The 16,983-nt window shown below is 40.4% G+C and overlaps 2 protein-coding genes across 2 annotated transcripts in view; one reads left to right on the forward strand and one right to left on the reverse strand.

Annotated features, from left to right (window-relative positions):
- The window catches only part of ppp2r1bb (protein phosphatase 2, regulatory subunit A, beta b), a 22,692-nt gene extending 9,376 nt beyond the window's left edge, over positions 1 to 13,316 (reverse strand). The window contains exons 1-6 of the mRNA XM_010729629.3: positions 13,163 to 13,316; positions 12,152 to 12,242; positions 11,903 to 12,003; positions 11,348 to 11,580; positions 11,071 to 11,218; positions 10,803 to 10,958 (exon numbers count right to left, since the gene is read on the reverse strand). Coding sequence (XP_010727931.1) covers positions 10,803 to 10,958; positions 11,071 to 11,218; positions 11,348 to 11,580; positions 11,903 to 12,003; positions 12,152 to 12,242; positions 13,163 to 13,240 — 807 coding nt within the window. The 5' untranslated portion in view covers positions 13,241 to 13,316. The remainder of the gene's footprint in view (positions 1 to 10,802; positions 10,959 to 11,070; positions 11,219 to 11,347; positions 11,581 to 11,902; positions 12,004 to 12,151; positions 12,243 to 13,162) is intronic.
- A 1,373-nt stretch (positions 13,317 to 14,689) lies between these two features.
- med29 (mediator complex subunit 29) lies at positions 14,690 to 16,224 on the forward strand. The gene is made up of 4 exons (XM_010729628.3): positions 14,690 to 14,896; positions 15,030 to 15,088; positions 15,198 to 15,282; positions 15,722 to 16,224. The coding sequence occupies exons 1-4, from the start codon at positions 14,735 to 14,737 to the stop codon at positions 15,947 to 15,949; spliced, it is 534 nt and encodes a 177-aa protein (XP_010727930.1). The 5' UTR covers positions 14,690 to 14,734; the 3' UTR covers positions 15,950 to 16,224.
- Positions 16,225 to 16,983: the final 759 nt, after the last annotated feature.

The following is a 16,983-nucleotide window of genomic DNA, read 5'->3' on the forward strand; positions in this document are numbered from 1 at the left end:
CGGTTAGTGTTGCCACATGAGAACTTTAAAGATGAGTCAAACAATGTTTTGCAGCCAGTTTCTTCGTACAAGGCATATCATAACTGCTGGAGAATATATGTGCCTGCTTGTTTTGTTTTTTAGACACTATCCCTTTGCCTGAACATACTAGACGCAACAAATTTCTTCAACACCTGCACTGAATGGTGATGATGGTGAAGAAGTAGAATTGTCACGATACTAAAATGAGTAACCACGATACTATACCAGACAAAGTATCGCGGTTCCGGGTATTATCGCGATACTGCAGCCTTTTTTTATTATTATTATTTTTATAAACTGCAATGTATTTGTACAAGTTAGTTTGAAACAACGTTTGTTTTTAAGCAAAATTAGTGTTGCCACTGACGAAGACGCCGCGGCAGACTCGCTGTCGGGCCCAGTGCTTCTGCCATGGTGAGTGTGTTGTCTCGTGTCTGGGCGAGACAGAACTTTAGCTTGTTGTTTGTTTTGAAGCGAGTTTCTATCGAAGTGGAGCCGTCTTCGCGGAGTTCGTTCTTGCCGGCAAAAACACACTAACAGCCAATCCAGCTTACAGACAGGCGGACCCAGCAAACTATGTTTCACCCAGATTGGATCACTTGAACTTAAAATTTAACCCTCACACTCTCCTCTCTTATCGCAGCGTCATAACAAAGCATTTCATGCTGCCCAGGCCGACAGATCTTATATGTAAGAATCTTGTTTATTTGGTACAGATCCCATAAATCAGTTTTTCAGTGAAAATTAACATTGAGAGCTAAAAGATAATTCAACTAATTCGTGATTTGAAAAAAAACAAAAAAACATTTTTTTGTTCACAATAAGGACTTGTGAATCCTGCATGGAGTCAGAGCCCAGTGACTGTCCAGGCACAGCGCTAATGTGAGTCTCCAAGTGTAATTTCACCCACCACTCCATTACATCACATACAATTTGTACCAAATAGTTAAATGTCAGTTTTAGTTTCTGTCACGCGAAAAGATACGATAGACTTTAATCCCACATTTCGTTGATTGAGCTTATCTGAGACAGTCTTAGGTCTTTGTTTCAATATAAAAATTGACCTCAGGTCACAGAAGGTCACTGGTTTGATTTGTACATGAACGTTTTGTATGATGGGTGAGGATCTGAAGAAAAGCAGCTGACTGCCGGGCATTAGTGTGGAGATCCTTTGAATAAACAAATACGCTTGTACTAACTCGAAAGAAAACATCACTGTTTTAATAGATTTCATTGGCCACAAAGGTGTAAACATTAGTTCTGTATTTCGCTCACATCGTGGACAGTAAAATGTGCCCATACAACAACTTCCTCTCTGACTTGGCGCATGTGTGCACCTGAAAAATATCAATCTGGCATTAGGCCTCGTTTGCCTTCAGATGTCAATATTGTAAGAGCTAAGTGGTTCTTAAGACCGGGGAGCCTAAATATGACTTGACTCAGTTTTCGTTTTCTGTCAATTATACATTACACGAGACGACAGCAAGAGTATCTGCTTACCTCAGAGAACTTGTCAGCCACCATGTAGCGGACCTCCAGGATTTATCTTCGGCAGCCTGACGCAGGGTTGGCATCACCAGGGTCTCGAGGTCCTCCTGAGGCAGCAGAGTGGCAATGCTGACACATGCCTCCACTGCAAGCAGCCGCACTGAGTCCTGAGGGAGAGAGAGGTTATGGAGTCAGTTTCGCCATCCGAGTTTAAGGGGGATGCAGAACAAAGTGCAGCAACATTTTAGAGTTTGGATGTCCGACAAGTGCTCGTACCTGCTCATCAGAGGCCAGAGCAGTGAAGAGGGAATGATGTCACTTTTTACATAATCCAGCTCCAGGACTTTGGCAAACTCTCCCAGTTTAGAGCTGCAGCACGACGAACCATGGGAGTGTCATCTGAGCACAAGGTGCGAAAATGCCTAGAGATAACGGCAGACATTCACTTTCAGGTCTACATTAAACATAACCACTGTCACTCATGTGTACGTACACAAACTGCAAATTAAGCAAATCGATGTTTCCCTTCGTTAAGAAGCCACTTACTGACGGATTCAGCCTTGCAGTGCTGGAGACACGGGGATAACAAACGCTAAAGAGGCCGCAGGCAGATGTGCGAGAAGTGAACCAGTCACCGCTGGCCAGCCGCTAACCAAAGGCTCAAAATGGACCTCCAGTCAACTGGAGAGTGCTCCTGAGAGATCTTCCGCAGAGACTCCACAGCTTATCTCTGACTACGTCTCCTCCACGTGGCAAGGCTCTCCAGAGGAGGCTGCGTATCAAGAGGGAACAAGGTTAGTACAGTTTAGTCAACTATTCCATCACACATTAGAGGACGTATGTAAATATAAAATATATAGACTTTATTGATAATGTTACAGTATTTTGGGTTTAAGCAATCTCATGTTTGGTGTAATAGTGTTTGTGTACGGGAGAAATCATTGAACATATTCCTTTTACATGACTTGGCGGATTGTGCTGACAACAAACTTCTCAAATGATGTCTAAGGTCGTCGCAGTAAAGGGAGACGTCCTCCCCTATAAGAACATTATTCAAAACAACCCCGGCGACTACCAAGAGACAGTGGACGTACTCCGGCCCCCCACCAACAAGTGAAATTGCCAAGCGCGCTAGCCAAGGCCAAAAGCACCCATCTCATCAAGAGTGTCGGGACGACAGAAAGGACAACAAAAAGCAGACGGATGTTAGTCGAGGGGCGAGGTTCAAAGACAAACGCCTCAAGCAACGGTGTGACAAACCAATGCAACGGCTGCTCAGGTGAGTTTAACCTGGTGAGGAAAGGAAGCAGCTCGGTGCGAGCCTCCGACCCCCAGGGCCAAAGCAATAGTGGACAGCTTCTTGTGCGCAGTCGCAGCTGTAGCCACAAAAAAACACACAAGGTTAGTTTATAAAAACCCACGTCAACGAAAACGCCAAGCCTCACTACACCCAGCTCACCTGACAGACGGTTACTCTAAGTATTAGATTAGATTACTTATTCATCCCACCATGGGGAAATTTATTGTTAGCAGCAGGAAAGTGTAGCATACACTACGAAATTAGAAAAAAGTAAACAAACAAAAAAACAAGAAATTAAACAAAGATAATATCTATCCTACCTAATAAAACACGAAAACAATCAACCTTCAAAACAGACAAGTACTGAAATATTGCAAAGAAAGGTGACCATGATTAATTATTGCAAGAGTAGTGACCATAATATAAATAATATTACAAAAGTAAGTGACCATGATATGATATAATAATAACTGCAAGGTATAAATGAAATAAACAGACTACAACATGATCAGTGGTGCAGGTGTTAGATTTGTGATTCGTGCTTACGAGGAGTTACCAATCATTTCATCAGACGATGAACCAGCAGATAATTAATAATTGACTCTGATGATGATACAGACCGCGAGCAGCAGCGCGCCTTGAACGCCCCTGCGCTGTTGTGATTGTTAGCGGTAGCTGCTACCAGTGACCCGATTAGCTCCCGTCTTTCACGGTACAACGCATCACTTCAGCGGCATCTCAGTTGATTATCCGAGCTTAAAAAATATAAAAAAAAACCGCAATTAACTCGGTAAATCACGACAAGCGTACGAGCGGAGCTGGCGCGCGGCAGGGTGCGCCCGGCAGAAAATTCCTGACAGGCCTCGACCGGGATCGTTAGCATGCTGGCTAAGTTGGTAAATCAGACGCCCGAGTGGAGAAAACGCCACTTTTTTTTGTACAATATAAAAACGACGATTAAAGTGGAAAGGCGCGTTAGTACCTGAACGTCCTCATTTCGCAGTTCGTCAATGAGAACAGCGATAGGATAGAGAGAGTCGTCGCCGTCAGCTCCTGCCATTTTGGATTCTGTTACCGAATGGCGCTGTTGTTGCCACTAAGGGGTTTCTGCCGGAGAGCAACGGCTGCACGGCCCTCCCACCGCCCGCTGCGCCTTCACGGACCACCGAGGAATCCGCCATAAGACTACTGTCGTTTTTATAAGCTGCGACTACATCGCTTCAAAGTCACAAAAAAAAACTATATGAATATATTTTATGAAGAATAAAAAAAACGGTGTCAACTGTAACTCTTACCCTCCGTCTGCACTTAGAAACCCACTTATAACAGCCTTTTCCATCTGATTCAACTGCATTGTCCTGTTTAAACCTGTTTTATTGTTGTATTATTGTAATTTGGTACGCTTTTATGGTTCTGTTTGTTTGTTTTTTGTTATTTGCTGTCTACTTTTATTATTGTAAGGTGTCAGAAAGGCGCCTATGAAATAAAATGTTATTATTATTATTATTATTATTATTATTATTATTATTATTATTCAAACAGCAACACAAACTAAATTAAATGCTTTATGAAGAATAAAAAAACAGCATACAACCTCGAACTGTGTAATAATGTTAAAAGTTGCACATTTTCTGTCAACAGAGAGAGGTCTGAATTAAAATTAAAAGTTCATTCGATTTTACCATGCAAATATTTACACCAAAGTGCAGAGTCAATATAGAGTCAGTATAAACAAATATAATCTGTATTTATGTATATAAACTAAAGTAGATGAGAGTTTTGACCCATCTGGTCCATTTTAAAATATTTCATATCATATATATATTTTCCGATATTGCATATACAGGGAAAATAATCATATAGTTATTATTTAATAGCAGTATTAAAATATTGAGGAAAAGAGTACAATACCTCCTAATGTTTGACCCAGCCTAGGTAAAATATGAAATATAAAAATGATCAGCTTTTGCTGTGAGGTATGAGCTATTATGAAAAGCAGTGGAAACCAGTACATATAAACAAGACAACTGCAATGTAAATAAATATAAATATAAATATGAACACGGTAGAATAAGAAATAATCTGCAGTACAAAAAATAAAACCAAGTTAAGATAGTGTGAATTTGATTGTGGTCTAATTGTACTTTATTCTAAGCTATACAGTCACTTTTGCACATGACACCTAATCTTGCAGCAACTGGTGATTTTCTTACAATTCAGTTATCTATCATAATTTAGACCTCAGTCAGTACCACGGACAAAGACATGCAAAATCACTTTCCCTGCGCTTCACTGCACCTGCAGATGTTTCTCTCCAGTTGCATCGTTTGAGCAAACAGACAAATCATTAAATAATCATTTATATCATGATTATGTTCAATATAATGTTAGTCGGATATGGGGGTACATAGATAGTGCTGCAGCGAGTGAACAATTGTTATTTTTTAATGTGATGGAGTTAAACACAGGCTTTATTTTGAAAGAAGAAAAAAAGTCGAACCGGATATTTTATCTTCTGCTTCGGTGCTCAAGTAGCCGGTGTTAAGAAGATGGCTTCTAGCAGCAAGCAGCCTGGCGGGCCGATGTCTCAGCCCGGATTCAGCAGCCCACTTCATTACAGCAACAGCAGCAACAGCTGAGCCAGCAGCAAGACTTTGATCCGGTTCATCGCTTTAAGATGCTCATTCTCAGCTGAAGGAGAGTCTGCAGGTACCCGTGCAAATAACCAAAAACTCCGGTCACGATAGCTTCAAGCTGCTTTCAGCGAGCACACATGGGAATGTTATAGAAAATAATAAACATGTGAACTTAAACATATTTTTTTAACTTTTTTTCAGAATTTAATGAAGATCGCATCGCTCAATTTGGCCCATACACGTCCATTGACAACGGCATGTAAGTTGCCTGTATTGGGGGGATGTTACAACAATGAAGACAGATGCCCTGTCAGCCAGGTGTCTGATTTATATTTATGTATTTTATTTTTTCAATGTGTTTTTTGCGCAAAAGCAGCGACGCCTCTGTCCAGCGCTCGACAAAAGCCTGGAGGAGTTTTATGCCCTGTGTGATCAGCGGAGCTGTGTCTGGTAAGACTAAAAAACACACAACCTCTCTTATCTATATAATTTACTATAATATTGTAGTGATGCAGCCAGCAGTGTTGGCTCCTTTTTCTTACTTAATTCAGTTGTTCACAGTTTAATTCTCTGTTTTGTGAACATGAATAAAGTCAAATATGAGGATGACTCACCATCTTCACAAGGATTTCTTACTTTTGTCTACCTATTAATGAATGCAGTGGGTATAGTATTGTTAACATAGTATTTATGATTTTAGTATTATATGTACACACACTGACTACAGCGTCATTGAATAAAGTTTGAAGTTTTCCCGTCTTGTGTCTTAAATGTCGATGAGGAGTGCTTGTTTCCACATGCTTGCCATAATATTCTTTTTACATATAAAAGCACCACACAAAATGTTTTTTTTTCTCCTCTCTGCAGCGGGCTGGCTTATGGTGCCTCTCTCAGGTATCGACAGTGCCAAACATTCACCCAACCTGGTCCCAACAGCCACCAAGCCAGACACAGTGCAAACAGAGTCCATGTCTTATGCCCAGTACCTCGGCATGATCAAGTCTCAGATTTCCTGCGCCAAGGACATCCACAACGCTTTGCTGGAGTGCTCCAAGAATCGCAGGAAAGGACAGCCTCAGGGAATCATGTAGACCGGACCTGACCTGGCCTTAGGTCTTTTCGCATCCGGTGACTCTGAACTCAGTTTTGCTCAAGATCCTGTATATTTGGTTAAGATTTTCTTTTCTTCTTCTTCTTTTTTTTTTTTTAAGTAAGTTATGTTTCTTTATAAATGTTGTGTAATATTCCTGACAGTCATGTTGTAAGATGACCAGCAGGTGGTGGCAGAGTTGTAACTGCCAATCATATTCACAAGTCTTTTGTAGCTTCTTTGTATTGAATAACCTTTCTACTGATCTAATGTCTTGTTATTGATTATTGGTGTGCAACATGGGGAAAGCAAAAGGAACCTTTTCTTACAGCCAAGTCTTAAAAATTATTTAACTGCGCAGGTGAATTAATACACATATTGTCTGCAGAAAAGTTTTGTAAGATTTAACTCTGGGAGTAGTAAAAGGGAAGAAAATGTCAGACTCAATTTACAGAGGCAGTAGCGTATTAATTAAAGTGGTGACAGGTATTGAGCTGATCTCTTTGTCCTTGGAGGAGTGTAAGAAAAGTATCTGATCTGGCTCCTGGTTGTTAGAAATAAACTTTCTATTGCAGTTACTGAGATTTCCAGGGTGTCACTGAGTACAGCATAAACTGAGAAGCTGTGAGTCTGTCGGTCATCTCAGCACCTATGACAGTGACCTGTGTGAGATAGCGGCCGTGATTGGCAGACGTCAGAGGGTGATTGCTCTCTTGTCTTTCATGACACATCATGTGGTATACAGTGACACATACATAGCTTTCTTGAATGGCTCATCTTTCATGTTACATAAACATACCGCTATTGCTCTAGTTCGGTGGACCTGCACTTGGATCCTTGTTGAGCTATATATCGGTCGCTGCTTGTCAATTCATTGCTATCTGTATGTTGAAGCTAAGGGATTAATGAAGTCTGATACACGAGCACATGAGAGGGGCTAGCCAGCTGTGTTACATCTCAGACCATATGAGCTACTGACAAGTGCTTAGATCCAAAAATACTACCCTGGGTCCTGACCAAACAGGCACAGCACAAGAGACGATTACCACAATAACGTTCATAATCTCTAGACCTCTGCCTACAGTAACGTGTGAGTGGATGGAAACACAAAGCACCAGATTAAAAACTTACATCTTTACTTTTTATTGTCCGACCATGTCTGTCTTGACACAGACTCTTATTTTAAGATGAAAAATATACAAGAACAGAGCTCGAATTATTGAGAATAATCCAGACAATGTCAAGACGTTGTGCTGTGCAGCACAGAGTTCATCCGATGAAAAACAAGAGAAAACAAAGTAACATATAAAAAGGGAAGGTATTATTTTTTTCTTTTTACAAAGATTACATAGATAAAATACATGTATCTAGAACATTGGGACTAGACGTACATTACAAAAAGACAATGTAGACATTGTCTAAGTGCATGAGTGGATTTCAAACAATAAGTCACAACATGCGTGTCTTCTTGCATGATGAAAGTTACAATGTGGGAAACAGAATATCTTACACAGAGCAGATTTATCTGATGCAAAATGATCTACATTAGTTGCTCTCTGGTTGTTAATGTGCAATGATGAAAGTCGTGTCTATGACCCAATTATATTTAACATCTACTTGCATTGTATAGTTTATCTGAATCTGTTTCAACACATCCTAGGATCCATCATATTAAGGACACTTTGGACCTTTACTGTAATGTTCTTAAAGTTTATAAAAGTAGCATCTAAGAATTACTTGAGTATTACTATAAGAGTGTACTGCTGCATGATCATGGTATAAATATAAACTTGCAGAGACTTTTAAAAAATCCAAATTCAAATCCCTATTTCTTGCATTTGTTATGTTTATGTTGTCAATACAAAAATATTAACAGTTAGGTGGTTATGTGTATTTCACCCATGAATAACAAGAATAAACTTCCCGCTTCAATTCTCGACATGTTGTTTTTCATATTGTGCAGTATGCTTTGGAAAGTTGTCAGCAGTAATGTGAAACATATACTCTCTTAAATCTTACAAAATGTGGTCAGTGCCTTCAAATTCTGTCTATCTTGTTGATTAAATCAGTTGTGTGTGTGTGGTGGAAGGGTTGTACAGAGTACCCAAGTGTACTGGTTTTAAATACTTTAATAAACACAGATCTTTTTTACTTCTTTCTGATCCTGAGTCTTTCACTTTGCTTTTATCCTCGGTCGTGCCCTTTGATTGGTCTCTGTGGGGGGAAAAAAGTCAACAATCACAGTTATTATCAATCTAATTAAATGCAGCATCATCACTCAATAAAGCGTGCTGTGTCTGTCAGTGTCTGGCACTTGTTGTTTTCATTTGATCCTGAACTGCAGATTCTGGCTTGTCTTCAACACTTCATGGTGTCTGAGCACATAACACTGACCTGTGGGCCTGCTCAGAGCTGGTGAGGCTGCCCGGTGAACACCACGGATTTGGGGTTCCTTCAGTTGAGACAGGGCCAGAGGGCTGAAACGTGGACACTTTCTGCTGCCATCCTCGTCAAAAGACGATGTGCTTCAGCTGGGGTGGAGAGGATCAGGATCGTGTTAGCAACCTTTTGTCTGCAGACAGTGTGATAATTGTCGACTACTTAACAAATCCATGAGGGTTATCAAATCTAAACATGATCTGACCAAAGTCTACTCTGAAATCTTAATCTGACAGTCCAAAAACTATATCTGGGTAATGTCCAGTATTTACTGTTTATCCATCATCGTAATGGGTCTTGTTTGTGAATTAACGTACATTCATCCATATTCTGGAATTTATGGATCATGGTTGGAATTTTAGAAGTACTTAAATCTACTCATGTTGAAATAACATACTTGTCTTCCATCTAAGGAGGAGGATGAAAAGGTAGACGTTATCTTCACACTATAGTGGAAAGTAGAGTTGTCACGATACCAAAATGAGTAACCACGATACTATACCAGACAAAGTATCGCGGTTCCGGGTATTATCGCGATACTGCAGCCTTTTTTTATTATTATTATTTTTATAAACTGCAATGTATTTGTACAAGTTAGTTTGAAACAACGTTTGTTTTTTAAGCAAAATTAGTGTTGACGAAGACGCCACGGCACGCCACTGACGAAGACGCCACGGCAGACTCGCTGCTCGGGCCCGGTGCTTCTGCCACGGTGAGACAGAACTTTAGCTTGTTGTTTGTTTTGAAGCGAGTTTCTATCAAAGTGGAGCTGTCTTCGCGGAGTTCGTTCTTGCCGGCAAAAACACACTAACAGCCAATCAGCTTACAGACAGGCGGACCCAGCGAAAACTATGTTTCACCCAGATTGGATCACTTGAACTTAAAATTTAACCCTCACACTCTCATCTCTTATCGCAGCGTCATAATAAAGCATTTCAGTGCTGCCCAGGCCGACAGATCTTATATGTAAGAATCTTGTTTATTTGGTACAGATCCCAATAAATCAGTTTTTCAGTGAAAATTAACATTGAGAGCTAAAAAGATAATTCAACTAATTCGTGATTTGAAAAAAAACAAAAAAACATTTTTTTGTTCACAATAAGGACTTGTGAATCCTGCATGGAGTCAGAGCCCAGTGACTGTCCAGGCACAGCGCTAATGTGAGTCTCCAAGTGTAATTTCACACACCACTCAATTACATCACATACAATTTGTACCAAATAGTTAAATGTCAGTTTTAGTTTCTGTCACTCGAAAAGATACGATAGACTTTAATCCCACACATTTGCCAGTTGAGTGTTCGATTCATCAATAATCTCTCTGAAAAGAACAAGGAATACTTTAGCCGTCTTTGTTTTCAATATAAAAATTTGACCTCAGGTCACAGACATGGTCAACTGGTTTTGATTTGTACATGAACGTTTTGTATGATGGGTGAGGATCTGAAGAAAAGCAGCTGACTGCCAGGGCATTAGCTGATGGAGATCCTTTGAATAAACAAATACGCTTGTACTAACTCGAAGAGAAAACCATCACTGTTTTAATAGATTTCATTGGCCACAAAGGTGTAAACATTAGTTCTGTATTTCGCTCACATCGTGGACAGTAAAATGTGCCCATACAAACAACTTCCTCTCTGACTTGGCGCATGTGTGCACCCTGAAAAATATCAATCATGGCATTAGGCCTCGTTTGCCTTCAGATGTCAATATTGTTAAGAGCTAAGTGGTTCTTAAGACCGGGGAGCTCTAAATATGACTTGACTCAGTTTTCGTTTTCTGTCAATTATACATTACACGAGGACGACAGCAAGAAGATATCTGCTTACCTCAGAGAACTTGTCAGCCACCATGTAGCGGACCCTCCAGGATTTATCTTCGGCAGCCTGACGCAGGGTTGGCATCACCAGGGTCTCGAGGTCCTCCTGAGGCAGCAGAGTGGCAATGCTGACACATGCCTCCACTGCAAGCAGCCGCACTGAGTCCTGAGGGAGAGAGAGGTTATGGAGTCAGTTTCGCCATCCCCGAGTTTAAGGGGGACGCAGAACAAAGTGCAGCAACATTTTAGAGTTTGAGATGTCCGACAAGTGCTCGTACCTGCTCATCAGAGGCCAGAGCAGTGAAGAGGGAAATGATGTCACTTTTTACATAATCCAGCTCCAGGACTTTGGCAAACTCTCCCAGTTTAGATGCTGCAGCACGACGAACCATGGGAGTGTCATCTGAGCACAAGGTGCGAAAATGCCTAGAGATAACAACGGCAGACATTCACTTTCAGGTCTACATTAAACATAACCACCGTCACATCATGTGTAACGTACACAAACTGCAAATTAAGCAAATCGATGTTTCCCTTCGTTAAGAAGCCACTTACTGACGGATCTCAGCCTTGACAGTGCTGGAGACACGGGGATAACAAACGCTAAAGAGGCCGCAGGCAGATGTGCGAGAAGTGAACCAGTCACCGCTGGCCAGCCGCTTAACCAAAGGCTCAAAATGGACCTCCAGGTCAACTGGAGAGTGCTCCTGAGAGATCTTCCGCAGAGACTCCACAGCTTTATCTCTGACTACTGTCTCCTCCACGGTGGCAAGGCTCTCCAGAGGAGGCTGCGTATCAAGAGGGAACAAGGTTAGATACAGGTTTAGTCAACTATTCACATAACACATTATGAGGACGTATGTAAATATAAAATAGTATAAGACTTTATTGATAATGTTACAGTATTTTGGGTTTAAGCTATCTCATGTTTGGTGTAATAGGCTGCGTACGGGAGAAATCATTGAACATATTCCTTATTTACAATGACTTGGCGGATATTGTGCTGACAACATAAACTTCTCAAATGATGTCTAAGGTCGTCTGTCAGTAAAGGGGAAGATGTTCTCCCCTAATAAAACATTATTCAAAATCAACTCTCCGGCGACTTACCAAGAGACAGTGGACGTACTCCGGCCCTCCCACCAACATAGTGAAATTGCCAAGCTGCTCAGCCAAGGCCAAAAGCACCTCATCTTCATCATAGATGGTGTCTGAGGGACGACAGAAAGGACTTAAACTATAAAAGCATGACTTGGCAGTTATTGTCGAGGTGCGAGTGGTTACAAAGTACAAACGCCTTCAAGCATTTAAGCGTGTGACAAACTTCATAGGTCATAGCTGCTCAGGTGAGTTTATTACCTGTGAGGAAAGGAAGCAGCTCGGTGCGAGTCCTCTCGACACCCAGGGCCAAAGCAATAGTGGACAGCTTCTTGATGCTGTTCAGTCGCAGCTGTAACGTCACACAAAGGTTAGTTTTATAAAAATATCCCACATGAACGAGTAACGCCAAGCCTCACTACACCCAGCTCACCTAGACATACGGTTACTCTAAGTATTTAGATTACATTTACTTTATTCATCCCACCATGGGGAAATGTATTTGTTAGAGAGGAAAGTGTAGCATACACTACAGAATTAGAAAAAAGTAAACAAACAAAAAAACAGAAATTAAACAAAGATAATATCTATAGCCTACATAATAAACACGAAACACAATCAACCTTCAAAACAGACAAGTACTGAAATATTGCAAAGAAAGGTGACCATGATATAATTATTGCAAGAGTAGTGACCATAATATAAATAATATTACAAAAGTAAGTGACCATGATATGATATAAATAATAACTGCAAGGTATAAATGAAATAACAGACTACAACATGATCAGGTGGTGCAGGTGTTTTAATTTGTGATTCGTGCTTACGAGAGTTACCAATCATTTCATCAGACGATGAACCAGCAGATAATTAAATAATTGACTCTGATGATGATACAGACGCGAGCAGCAGCGCGGCCTTGAACGCCCCTGCGCTGTTGTGATTGTTAGCGGTAGCGGCTAAACCAATGACCCGATTAGCTCCCGTCTTTCACGGTTACAACGCATCACTTCAGCGGCATCTCAGTTGATTATACCGAGCTTTAAAAAAATAATAAAAACAACCGCAATTAACTTGGTAAATCACGACCAAGCGTACGAGCGGAGCTGGCGCGGAGGCAGGGTGCGCCCGGCAGAAAATTCCTGACAGGCCTCGACCGGGATCGTTAGCATGCTGGCTAAGTTGGTAAATCAGACGCCCGAGTGGAGAAAACGCCACTTTTTTTTGTACAATATAAAAACGACGATTAAAAGTGGAAAGGCGCGTTAGTACCTGAACGTCCTCATTTCGCAGTTCGTCAATGAGAACAGCGATAGGATAGAGAGAGTCGTCGCCGTCAGCTCCTGCCATTTTGGATTCTGTTACCGAATGGCGCTGTTGTGCCGCACTACGGGGTTTCTGCCGGAGAGCAACGGCTGCACGGCCCTCCCACCGCCCGCTGCTGCCTTCACGGACTCACCGAGGAATCCGCCATAAGACTACTGTCGTTTTTATAAGCTGCGACCTACATCGCTTCAAAGTCACAAAACAAAAACTATATGAAATATATTTTATGAAGAATAAAAAAACGGTGTAACTGTAACTCTTTACCCTCCGTCTGCACTTAGAACCCACCTATAACAGCCTTTTCCATCTGATTCAACTGCATTGTCCTGTTTCAACCTGTTTTTATTGTTGTATTATTGTAATTTGGTACGCTTTTATGGTTCTGTTTGTTTGTTTTTGTTATTTGCTGTCTACTTTTATTTATTGTAAGGTGTCAGAAAGGCGCCTATGAAATAAAATGTATTATTATTCAAAATCAAACACAAACTAAATTAAATGCTTTATGAAGAATAAAAAACAGCATAACAACCTCAGAACTGTGTAATAAATGTAAAAGTTGCACATTTTCTGTCAACAGAGAGAGTCCTGAATTAAAATTAAAAGTTCATTCGTATTTTACCATGCAAATATTTACACCAAAAGTGCAGAGTCAATATAGAGTCAGTATAAACAAATATAATCTGTATTTAATGTATATAAACCTAAAGTCAGATGAGAGTTTTGACCCATCTGGTCCATTTTAAATATATAATATCATATATATTATACCGATATTTGAATATACAGGGAAAAATAATCATTATAGTTATTATTATTAATAGCAGTATTATAAATATTGAGGAAAAGAGTACAATACCTTCCTAATGTTTGACCCAGCCTAGGTGAAATATGAAATATAAAAATGATTCAGCTTTTGCTGTGAGGTATGAGCTATTATGAAAAGCAGTGGAAACCAGTACATATAAACAAGACAACTGCAATGTAAATAAATATAAAATATAAATATGAACACGGTAGAATAAGAAATAATCTGCAGTACAAAAATAAAACCCAAGTTAAGATAGTGTGAAATTTGATATGTGGTCTAATTGTACTTTATTTCTAAGCTATTACAGTTCATCTTTTGCAACATGACACCTAATCATTTGCAGCAACTGGTGATTTTCTTACAATTCATGTTATCTATCATAATTTAGACCTCAGTCAGTACCACGGACAAAGACCATGCAAAATCACTTTCCCCTGCGCTTCACTGCACCTGCAGATGTTTCTCTCCAGTCTGCATCGTTTGAGCAAACAGACAAATCATTAAATATATCATTTATATCATGATTATGTTCAATATAAGTGTTAGTCGGATATGGGGGTACATAGATAGTGCTGCAGCGAGTGAACAATTGTTATTTTTTTAATGTGATGGAGTTAAACACAGGCTTTTATTTTGAAAGAAGAAAAAAAGTCGAACCGGATATTTTACTCTTCTGCTTCCGGTGCCTCACCGTAGCCGGTGTTAAGAAGATGGCTTCTCAGCAGCAGCAGCCTGGCGGGCCGATGTCTCAGCCCGGATTACAACAGCCCACTTCATTACAGCAACAGCAGCAACAGCTGAGCCAGCAGCAAGACTTTGATCCGGTTCATCGCTTTAAGATGCTCATTCCTCAGCTGAAGGAGAGTCTGCAGGTACCCGTGCAAATAACCAAAACATCCGGTCACGATAGCTTCAAGCTGCTTTCAGCGAGCACACATGGGGAAATGTTATAGAAAATAATAAACATGTGAACTATAAACATATTTTTTTTAACTTTTTTTTCAGAATTTAATGAAGATCGCATCGCTCAATTTGGCCCATAACACGTCCATTGACAACGGCATGTAAGTTGCCTGTATTGGGGAGGATGTTACAACAATGAAGACAGATGTTCCTGTCAGCCAGGTGTCTGATTTATTTATTCATGTATTTTTTTAATGTGTTTTTTTGCAGCAAAAGCAGCGACGCCTCTGTCCAGCGCTTCGACAAAAGCCTGGAGGAGTTTTATGCCCTGTGTGATCAGCTGGAGCTGTGTCTGGTAAGACTAAAAACACACAAACACTGTGTGTGTGGCACACAATTATACTATAATATTGTAGTGATGCAGCCAGCAGTGATGGCTCCTTTTTCTTACTTAATTCAGTTGTTCACACAGTTTAATTCTCTGTTTTTGTGAACATGCAATTAAAGTTAAATATGAGGAGTGAGTCACCATGTTCACAAGGATTTCTTACTTTGTCTTACCTATTAAATGACTGCAGTGGGATATAGTATTGCTTTAACATAGTATATTTATGATTGTAGTAATATATGTACACACACTGACTACAGCGTCATTGAAATAAAGTTTGAAGTTTTCCCGTCTTGTAGTCTAAATGTCGATAGAGGAAGTGCTTGTTTCCACATGCTTGCCATAATATTCTTTATTTACATATAAAATGCACCACACAAAATGTTTTTTTTTCTCCTCTCTGCAGCGGCTGGCTTATGAGTGCCTCTCTCAGAGTATCGACAGCGCCAAACATTCACCCAACCTGGTCCCAACAGCCACCAAGCCAGACACAGTGCAAACAGAGTCCATGTCTTATGCCCAGTACCTCGGCATGATCAAGTCTCAGATTTCCTGCGCCAAGGACATCCACAACGCTTTGCTGGAGTGCTCCAAGAAGATCGCAGGAAAGGGACAGCCTCAGGGAATCATGTAGACCCGGACCTGACCTGGCCTTAGGTCTTTCTGCATCCGGTGACTCTGAACTCAGTTTTGCTCAAGATCCTGTATATTTGGTTAAGATTTTCTTTCTTCTTCTTCTTTTTTTTTTTTTAAGTAAGTTATGTTTCTTTATAAATGCTGTGTAAATATTCCTGACAGTCATGTTGTAAGATGACCAGCAGGTGGTGGCAGAGTTGTAACTGCCAACTCAATATTCACAAGTCTTTTGTAGCTTCTTTGTATTGAATAAAACCTTTCTACTGATACTAATGTCTTGTTATTGATTATTGGTGTGCAACGATGGGGAAAGCAAAAAGAGAACATTTTTCTTACAGCCAAGTCTTAAAAATTATTTAACTGCGCAGGTGAATTAATACACATATTGTCTGCAGAAAAGTTTTGTAAGATTTAACTCTGGAAGTAGTTAAAGGGAAGAAAATGTCAGACTCAATTTACAGAGGCAGTAGCGTATTTAATTAAAGTGGTGACAGGTGTTGAGCTGATCTCTTTGTCCTTGGAGGAGCCTGTAAGAAAAGTATCTGATCTGGCTCCTAGGTTGTTGAGAAATAACTATCTATTGCAGTTACTGAGATTTCCAGGGTGTCACTGAGTACAGCATAAACTGAGAAGCTGTGAAGTCTGTCGGTCATCTCAGCCACCTATGACAGTGACCTGTGTGAGATAGCGGTACCTGTGATTGGCAGACAGTCAGGAGGGGTGATTGCTCCCTCTTGTCTTCCATGACACATCAGTGGTATACAGTGACACATACATAGCTTTCTTGAATGGCTCATCTTTCATGTTACATAAACATACCGTTATGTGCTCTAGTTCTGGTGGACTCTACTTGCACTTGGATCCTTGTTGAGCTATATATCGGTCCGATGCTTGTCAATTCATTGCTATCTGTATGTTGAAGCTAAGGGATTAATGAAGTCTGATACACGAGCACATGAGAGGGGCTAGCAGCTGTGTTACATCTCAGACCAATCTGAGCTACTGACAAGTGCTTAGATCCAAAAATACTAC

This window comes from Larimichthys crocea, chromosome VII (assembly GCF_000972845.2).
Source record: "Larimichthys crocea isolate SSNF chromosome VII, L_crocea_2.0, whole genome shotgun sequence".
Taxonomy (NCBI): domain Eukaryota; kingdom Metazoa; phylum Chordata; class Actinopteri; family Sciaenidae; genus Larimichthys; species Larimichthys crocea.